This window comes from Opisthocomus hoazin, chromosome 15 (assembly GCF_030867145.1).
Source record: "Opisthocomus hoazin isolate bOpiHoa1 chromosome 15, bOpiHoa1.hap1, whole genome shotgun sequence".
Taxonomy (NCBI): Eukaryota; Metazoa; Chordata; class Aves; order Opisthocomiformes; family Opisthocomidae; genus Opisthocomus; species Opisthocomus hoazin.
In genome coordinates, this window is record NC_134428.1 from 16440366 (window position 1) to 16450254 (window position 9889).

General features: G+C 54.3%; 1 protein-coding gene across 1 annotated transcript; it reads right to left on the bottom strand.

The window, feature by feature from the left end:
• Positions 1–561: 561 nt before the first annotated feature.
• Positions 562–9234, bottom strand: CLEC19A (C-type lectin domain containing 19A). Its single transcript, XM_009939226.2, has 5 exons — positions 9081–9234; positions 3263–3428; positions 2675–2768; positions 1765–1897; positions 562–1013 (listed from the first exon to the last, which is right to left on the bottom strand). Exons 1-5 carry the CDS (start codon positions 9169–9171, stop codon positions 934–936), a joined length of 564 nt encoding a protein of 187 aa, XP_009937528.2. The 5' UTR covers positions 9172–9234; the 3' UTR covers positions 562–933.
• Positions 9235–9889: the final 655 nt, after the last annotated feature.

The following is a 9889-nucleotide window of genomic DNA, read 5'->3' on the forward strand; positions in this document are numbered from 1 at the left end:
AACCACACACACTTCCCCAAAAAAGATTCACCTGGCAGATACAAGTACCTCTGTGGTGCCAGCGTAGAACAGGAGGACATCAGCACAACTGCAGGAAAGAGCATCTTCCCGCTAGCAAACGGCCGCACCAAGAGCTGCGAGCTCTCCCCACCCAGGAGAGCTTGGTGAGCGTGGGCCGATGCATCAGCCCCTCGCCCGCCCTCCTGGTAACGCGCTCAGCCCTGCTTGCCTGCCCGGAGCTGCTGGTGATGCCGTGCGGCTGATGGGGGACAGGCGAAGGGACACAAGCTGCGCCAGGGACCGCAGAAAACAGTTGAGGCCAGCAAAATAATCTTTCCCAGGTGCCCGCTTCCCCCCCAGCGCAGCTTTTTAATACAGAGCAGACTGAAGTAAAACCAGCTCCTTTCGCACGAGACCTCACGTCCCCGGGCAGTTGCTGTACGTGAGCGCTGGAAAGACGGAGGACCCTCCACCTGCTGTTCGCCGTTTATTGTAGCAGAGAGAAAAATAATGCGCGCAAGAGGCATTTTGCATAACTTAACAGAAAATAACACTTCTCCTCCGCTCTTCACAGATCAACGGGCAAAACCATTTCCTACACACAGCTATTTTTTTGTGCTAACAGTTTGGTGTATTGATAAAATCATGGGTTTCCTCTAACAGGTTGTGACAGTTGATCTGAAACCCAAAGCTCAGGCTTCGGGGGCTCCTTTGCTGTTTAACACAGCTCCTGTGGCCATTTGCCCGTGGGGAGGGTGAGCGCCGGGTTCGTCCCTGCAGCGCTCCCGGGATGGATTTTAGCAGCCAGGGTCTGGCTGGGGATGCCAAGCAGCTCCACGACTCTTGCCGCCCGTGCCACGTCCCGGCTGCTCTTCCCCGGCACAGCTGGAGAGGTGACCCAAAATGAGGGGGGCGTGGGCAGCACCGGCAGCCTCAGTCCAGGGCCAGCGAGGGGATCTTGCAGACGAAGGGGAAGGCTCTGCCGCAGGCGTTGTCGTTCCAGGAGCGCAGCGCTACTCCCCAGAAAAACAAGGCATTAGCCAAAAAAAGGGATGAGGAGGTAATCATGCAGTGCCCTCGGGACCAGGACCTCGTGCTGTTGCAGGAGGCCTTCCCTGGATGTGCTTCCATTTGTGCTTCTCCCAGGCATGCCCCCTCCCAACATCCCCATCCCTGTCCTGGGGATGCTGGCCGCGATTCCTGGCCCTGGCTCGAACATGGTAGCAGTGAGGCAGCTGCAAACACAGCCGTGTACTCCACAAAATACCAACAGGCTGCCCCTGGCTGGGGCGTGTAGGTATGTCCAGGAGATTTGGATATGCCTGACGGGTCTCACTGGCAATGAGAACCGGGATTTTTGCACAGGGTCTTGCCCCACTTTGCCAACATGCCCCTGGCCTGAGGGAGGGAGGGAAAAGCTGGCAAACGGATGAGTGTTTCTGCAGGCCTCCCATGTGGGAGGGGAAATGGGAAAATTTGACCTTTGGCTAAATTCAGTGATTCTTCAAAGTGGATGATGCTCCCCTCCTGCCATTGCTGTGCGAGAGGGAGACGGGCTGTGAGCAGAGGGGAAGTGCGTGCGTGTGTGTATGTATGTACACAGGGAAGGAGAAAACACATTCCTCCTCTGCAAAGAAAAAAGAAACTAATAATAAAAAATTAAAATGCAAATCCTCAGCCTGCCAGCAACCTCTTCAGAAAATGCAAGCCGCAGTGGATTGGATTTATTGACATGCAAATAAGACTGCCCGGCGCGGCACTCACCGCTGCTGTGCCTGTACCAGATCTGCACGCAGTCCTCCTCCTCCGGGATGGAGTGGATCCCGTCGTCGGGCTGGCTGCCATCCCAGTAGTGGTAGTCGTAGGAGGAGCCGTCCGTCCACTCGAAGTGACCCTCCTGGTCAAAGGAGCGGAGAAAGGCGGTGATCGCAGAGCTGTGTTTGGGGGGGGGGGATCCCGCTCCCATGCAGCCCCCATCCCCATGCCCAGTGCCATGCAGCCCGGGGACAGAGGGAGAGGCTGTCACCGCTCACCAAAGGCCAAACAGCACGTTTGGGTTGTACAACTGAAAACTTTCCCTGGAAAGCCCCAGCATTTGCAGCATTCACACCAGGGGAAGCCCAGAAATTAAACCCATGTATTTTTTAACACACCCACCCAATTCTGTGTTCCTTTTTGTTTTTCTTTTCCATTCCTTTCCCAATATCTACAAAAGATTTGCTAGCGTGTGACTGGTCTCCTGATGGTCTTGATTTTTATTTCCTTGCTACATATTAGACTATATATTTCCAACACATCAGCTTCTGAGAAGTTGCAGAGTATCACAAGAAAGCAATGAAACTTGGTGATGTTGGGTGTTGGAGAAATTTTCAGTTTATTTGCTCTTCTTGGACCAGAAGTACAATATTCTTTCTATTAATCCATTAATAAAATATGATGTGAATGATTAGTAATTATTAATCTATTAATTCTAGTAATAATTTTCTTTTAAAAGCAGACTGGAGGGGATGAAATGACAACTTTCCCCCATGCACTGCACGACAGCCCCTATGCCACCACCCAATTAACGGGGCTATGAGGAGCGAAGAAGAAAACCAAGTGGCTTTCCAGGGGGAAAACTCAGGGAAGTGAATTTTTCAAAGCCATTTCCCACATGATTACGGGAAACTCTCACCTGCCGCAGGTCGTTGAGCCCCGTCCAGATGTCGGTGGGGATGCCTGGCACGCGGCTGTTCACCAGGTCATACACGAAGACATTTTCTTCCCAGCTGGCAAAACAGAGCAATTCAGAGCCAAGGCGGGGAGGGGGGGGGGGCAAATGGTCAGGCATGCCCCCAGGCATTCGCCCTGTGGCAAGGCCAGATGGGTCCCCCTCTTCTAATTGCTGTTAATTACTTTCCCAGTTCTGTGCAAGAGGTGTGTAGTGTGGACAAGTAGTGTGTAGAGTGGATTTACAGGAGAAGGAGCAGGGGGAAAACCCCATGTAATCACATTGTATTTCTATCCCTTTTCCAAGAGTAAAGAATGCCGTTTTGGGGAATTTAGGGAATGCTACATCAGTTTTCCTGCCAGCCCAAGAAAAAGCATTTTTGTGCGCCTGGTGCACCAGACCTGCCCAGCTGCTGCTGCAGAGGGATGCTCAGGCTGGGACATGAGCCTGCAGCTGGCACAGAGGTTGTGCTGTGGGAATGGGATTTTGTCCCCATTTTCCTTCTTCCCCAGGCCGTGCCAGGGTGGAATGACAAGTTTCTGTGCTCCTCACCTGTGGATGGAGGCCAGCTTGGCTGATCTGATGCCAATGGAGAACTCAGCGCAATAGAGGTCAGCTTCAGCCCAGGTTTTGTTGATGGGGAAGTAGCGGTAGCAATGGCCTTCGTACTCCGTCCAGAAGAGCGGGCAGGAGTAGGCACGCACAGGCTCCGGAATGGCTGGGGGCAGAGCAGAGGACATCCAGCAGCCGAGGGCAAAGCGGCACGGCCAGGCAGCCGAGGCAGCAGTGCCCAGCCCTCCTCCCTCCAGCTCACCCAGGCGAGTAACCGCCAAACACACGCGTGGAAAAACCAACTGTTGCAGAAGCCGTGCAGTAGTTTGTGAAAGCCAAAACACGTTTTGCAAAAGCCATGGGCTTCTCGGTTTTAGTGTCTGCCTAAATCAGGAGGGACGTTTCAAGTCAGTTTGACATTGCTTTAGGCAGAGGCTGCTTAAAATAAAGGCACTGACTTTTGCTACCAGGGAAACCAAGATAAGGTCTCCTCTCACCTCTGTCAGGCACGACCGGAGCTGCCGTGCTGGGAGGGGGGCTGAGAGCTGGGGGCTGCAGGGTTATGGCTGCACTCTACCCTCCTGCAAGGCCAGCTTGCACCTCCTCCCGCCGAGCAAACCCCCTCGCCACGTCCCTGGGACGGGATGCAACCATGCACGTAGGCACACATTGGATTTCGGCCCCATAAATAGCCAGGCAAGGCACGCGTGCTGCCGGGAGCGATGCCGGGCTATCTGCCTCCCACCGCCAGATAAGAGCTGGGGCCCACGGAGCTGCTCCTCCTCCCTCACCACTTCTCAGCACGGCAGGGAAGTTACCCCAAAAGAGGCCATTCTGGGGGCAGGATGCATTTGTGGAGCCTTTGCTGTTGCTGCTGTGTAAACACTGCAGCAGCGTCAACGCTTGCCTCCGACCTGCTCCACGTGGTGCATGGGGAGGACGCAGCGCACACAGCACACCGCCCAACACCAACGCACACGTCGGCCCCAGATCTGGTGGCCCATATAGGCTTAACTCTCTTAGCTGCTGGTTTTTCAGCCGTGGGGAATTGCCACCTCCCCCAGAGCCAGTTCCCGCATCCCTACGGGGTCCTGGTCCGGGGTCAGTGCTGCTGCCGGAGTGAGCGGGGAGGCAGGCAGGGCAGGGGGAGCAGGGGATCATGGCAGACATCAGATGCCATGAAGCTATCCAAGCAGGTAACAGGCTCAAGCCCGGAGAGGTCAGGGTGGTGCTACAGAGCCTCTGGTGCTCAGAGGCTGGGAGGGAACGGCTTTTCCCGAGGGTGTGCAGAGGAAAACCCTGCTAGCGGCAGCACGAGACATGGGAGCGGCGAGGGCAGCATCAGCCTGGGCAAAAGGAGAGGTGAGGTGAGTTCAAAGCAGCTGCAGGACCTTTTGTGGAGTCAAATCCTTCCCTGCACCAGTGCTGGCAGCTCCAGGCAATAATTTCGTATTTCATCAGCTTTTTCCACATCAAGATCTCGGAGCATTTTACAAAACACTCCCGGGTCCCTGTTGTCACACCCCAGTCCCAGGTGACAAACCACAATGCAAAGAGCCTGTTTTTCCCTCCTGAGCAAGACGGGGAGGCCAAGCCAACTGCCGAGCCCCGCAGAGCTGTCACCCCATCACCCTGCATCGGGACCCTCAACTGCTCTGGAGCTGGGCTGGGAGCAGCTCTGCACCCCACAGCAACAAACCTGCCAAGAGCAGCGAGGGGCTTGAAGGGCTCTCCCAGCCTCATCAACACTAGTTACGGGCTGCAGAGGAAAAAGATAAGGCATGCTGGACTGGAAACATGCAGAATAGTTTGAGGAGAGGGTGGCCAATATCCAGCCATCTCAGTGGCAATACAGGGTTCAGCTCTCCAATTCACATCGCTATGCTTGCGTTGGGAAAAACCTTAGAAGAGCCCTAAAAAATGCAAATTGTTGCTATTATAACTATAGAGCAGAAGGACCAGGAACGCCAAGAGCTGGTGTTATTTCCTGGGAGCCAAACTCCCCCTCTCCCCATGATGCTGGCTGGGGTCCCTGTCCCCACCAAAAGCAAAGCAGAGCAGGGGCAGAGGGTCAAACCCACAGGACAAGGCTTCAGCTTCACTGCCAGGTCACAGACAAGGCATGTCCCCCTCATCCTAGGACAGGGCTGGGATCTGGTCCTGGCCCGCCACAGCTCCTGGTTGCTGCTCCCTCCTGCCGAGGGTACCTGGGGGGTCTGCGGCAGACCGGCACCACCAGCTCCCCCAGCAATTGGGATTTTATTGCAGAGGCTGCGAAGCTCCTCAACGAACTCTTCACCTCTAGCAGCATGGTGGCAAAATTCACAGGGCTTAACCCAGCAGCATCCCCAGCAAACGGGGCCCTTCACTCCTGAGTGCTAATTGCAGTGGGCGTTCTGGTGCCCTGGCTCCAAGCGACGGCTGTCAGTGCCCCAGTCGCCCAGGAAAACGAACCTCGTTTTGTCCAGCACAGCCAAAACCAAGTCAGAGATGGAGACAGTCCTTCTTTGTTATTCCATACTGCTTCCCATTAGGTAGCATTAATTTGACGAGCTTCAGTGAACCAGAGGTGCCTGAAGGAATTTAAGGTTAAATATACCGAAAAGGAAAATATGGGAGGTCAGCATTTAATTACCATCTTTTCTGTTAGGTCAGGATCAGAGGCTTTGGCAGTCTCTTTGGAGAACTATTGCTCCCAGTTTTACAGGCAGGAACACCTGGGGGTGCTGCTTTTATCTGGGGCCTTTGGGGGCTATTTTTAGCAGAAAGGCCATAAGAAATTGGATGTATAGTTGTGAGTACATGAGCCCACTCATAGCTCTGCAGGAAAACCTCATAACCCAAGCCAGCAGCTGCCAAGGATATTTTGATCTAAAAGGGGTCAGGGAAAGCATTTTGGGGCTATTTCGACCAGATCCTCACTTTTAAGCAACCCAGAAAAACCTCACCCCCAGCAGCACCAGCTCCCGCGCACAGGGCTGGGGCAGCACATCCACTGCCCCCGGGAAGAGGGCTTCTGCCGACCACACATCATTTCATCTGTTTGTCCCCAAATTCCTGGTCAAAAACGATGGCAAGAATCCTTCCTCCCTTCGCTTAATTAAAGTGCGGCAGTTTTAAGGTTAGGGCCATGTTTTAATGCAGCACCAGCAAAATAAATGCCTGGACTTGGCTGACAATAAGATTCATACCAGGCAGATGTTACTAACTCAGAGAAACTGGAAAACGAGAATTTTGGGTCAGAAAAAGAGTTTTGCACAAAGTGGGTTTGTTTCTGTGCCAACAAAACTGGTGCCTTTTTATCTATTTACTAGCCAAGACCCACCGCAGAACCGCTGGGAAAAATCACTTGTTAAAATCTTGCGGAAGCTGGCACTGCTCTGCCAAAAAGTTTCACTTCCCCACGTGGCCACTTTCCAACTAGAAACAATTAATTGAGAAAACCCCTGGCAGTTTCACGAGGCTTTTTTATTCCAGGATGCTACTGAAAAAGCTAGAATACCAACTGTGTAACTCCCACTGACTCAGCGGGTGAAGAGCAGGCTTTTTCCTGAACAGTTTCATCCCAAAGTGCAATGCGGCCTCACCTGCAGTGATCCACAGATTTCAGATACGAAGTTTGGGGCTAGGACAAGGCTGGCAAGAGAAGCCCGTGCAAGGAAGACTCCTGTGGGGCTGCAGCTCCATCAAAGGGTTTTGGACAGCAGTTCGGATCAGGTCAGTGCTGGCAGCAGATGCTCTTCTTGCTGCAGAGCATTGAAGGGCTCCGTTTCATCAACAGCTGATGGCTTACTAAAAAGCTTAGAGACCTCAGGAGGCACCTCACTGAAAGGCGTGGTCTTGAAACCCCCCTTAGCACATCCATAAGCTAAAGCTGTCCTCTGACCTGAAAAAGCAAGTGAACCTCTTCAGCTCTTGGCAAGCGGCTGGGTTTGGAGTGTGTCCATCAATACCCAAGAGGCTTGTCTGAAGTTGATGCCAATGGAGAAGAGCTAAGGAGATCCCCATTACGTGCAAGGTTGGGTCCCTCCCAGGGCAGAGCTGCTGGCAGAGCCCCTCCACTGGTGCCCAAGGACTGCGATGCCGAGAGCGAGGGATGGGGAGAGCTCCCCAGCTGGCGGTCAGAGCTGGGGCTCTGGATGAGCATCCTGGTGCTCACCAACACCAAGCTGCCTCTTACCAGCTCAGGGTCACGGGGAAGACCAGCAGCACGGCTTTACCCTGTGTTGGCACTGCCGGAGCAGTGAGCGGTTATAGCGGATGGGTGAGACAACAGGGCTGGGACAGAGGAGCCCCAGGACCCTCCAGGACTGCTGAGGCAGAAGCAGGCTGCAATGAGACCGGGAGACTCAATGTGCCAGCTGAGCCAGACCCCCAGCCCATGACAGCCTCGAAATGTCCAAAAGGCCACATCCTCTTTAGTGAATAAAACCAAAGAAACCATTAAAATTAAAATAAAACAAACAAAAAAAAATATTAAAAAGTGGGGTTGGTGGGCAAGAGCATGTAGCAGGAACTAAGACAGTGCTACTGTGTGATGCAGAGGTGCCTCAGGTCACCCATGGCTTTAGGAGCACATCTTTAAGCCCCGACACCACAGTCACTATGGACAAACAATCTCACCTTCCTGTGATTTGCAGTATTTATCTTTCATTAACAGATGAAAAAGTCTCATGCTTAGCGCCCACCTTCAAAACAAGCAGATCATGGGAGGGTTTTCAGCCTGTGTGTCCAGGGGATGTGTGGAGCTGGAGGGGATGGTATCCACTGGTGGACAGAAAGCTCATTTAATAACTGGACAATATTTTACACACTCTGATGTGTTTTTAAAGCACTTCACAAATTTCCAAGTGAAATTTTAAACACCACTTGAAACACGTTGGAAGTGACATCGCTTCACACAGAGGGCTTTGCTTTTCTAAACGCTGTGACAAAACCAAGCTGGTTTTACAGCTCCAACTCTTCTGCCCATGTACATTTGAAGCCATGAGGCTACGGCAGACACCGGCAACAGCCCTCCTGCAGCTGGCACTAACAGATAGGAGTTATCTTGCAGGGTTTTCTTCCTCCTTAATTAGTTTTGGTGAAGCTCCCACGGATTAGGTGTCTGGCAGGAAAGCCAGGCTCACATCAACCTTTTCTCTCACGAATTCACTGAAGAGCACTTAAGGAGTCCCTTTCTGCTCACATTCCGATACAAATCTAACAGGGCGTGAAGAAACTCGGCAGCAGTTTGCAAGAACCTTAAGTGACATACACCAGCCGCCATCACCAACAGCTCAGAAAAAAAAAAGGGGGGGGGATAAGGCGGAATCACTCACTTGTGGCCATTGTTCACATGCAGTAAGTGTGAATAAATAGAACGGGGAGCCACGGTGGTCCACCCCGCCTGTCCTGCTGGGCTGTGTGGCTGCAGTCCGGCACTGCTCGTATGCGTTCCTCCACATAATTCTTTCTGCCCACTGGCCCTGCCATCCACGCCAGACCCATGGCAGGGATGGCTGAAGGTCCGCGGCATCGTGCCACGCAAGCACGCGCTGCTGAAGGTGAAAGCGGCTCTTACACACAGAAACAAAGCCAGCCCAGAGAGAGCTTCAATACCCTGGGAGAGAGAGAGAGACTGGGGCTGCTCTTGGCACATCCTCCCAGTGAAGAAGAAAGCCGATTTCAAGGAAAGGCAGAGACTTCTGCAGCAGCTGGAGAAAGGGGAAAGCCAGCTGCTGACCCTGCAGGAGGTACGCACTCTCCTCTCCCTGCTAAAGCTGTTGCAGTTTAAGGTTACCTCTACCGCAAGCCACAATCAACGCTTTGCACTCACCTTGGCTGATCTTTATGTTTGTCTGGGGGAAAGCCTGGGCGGCGAACAACACCGCAGAGAGGAGCGCGCACACGTGCCACCCGGTGCCCATTGCCAGGGAGGGAGGACAGGTTCGCCCAGCTCCACGGGCAGCCGGTGGCAGGGATCCCTGCTCGGCCAGGACCTCCCGGCTGTGCCAGAGGCAGCCGGCGCGGAGGTGGATATAGGCGCGGTGCTGCTCCCTCCCCCAGCAGCAGCGGCTCTCCCAGCCACACACGCCTCCCCACCCGCCGGCTGAGGCCAGGCGCGCTCGTTGCATCCCACCCCAGGGACCTTTGCCCAGAGCTTTGCCCACAGCCTGGCTCTGGGGGTGCCCATCTCCTCCTGGAGAGCTCTGTCGTGTGCCAGAGGCTGCAGGCGAGCAAGCAAACCCCAAACCCACCAGCTGCTTCCCAAGACGCTGCTTTGTGTCCCCAGTTTAGCCAGTTTAGCACTGCCCAGCTGCCCTGCGCTGGCTGCCTTGCCCCATAGGGATGCTGGCGGGCACGGAGGGGAGCTTGGGGCAGACATTTATCCTGGGGTGCCTGAACAACGTGCCCCTGCGCCTGCCGTGCCAGGCCGGCAGCCCTTCGCACGGGCTGGGTTCGCAGGGTAAGGCGAGGGCTGTGCGGAGACAGCCGGGCACCTGGGGTGAGCCAGGCTGCGGCGGGGGGATGCAGGGGGGAGAGGGTCTCCAGGGCTGCCGGGGGCACTGCCTTGTACCAGGCTCTGTGCAGCCTCTCGCTGGGGGGTTTAACCCATTGCTTCCCCATTTTGTGGTTGCTTTGGTT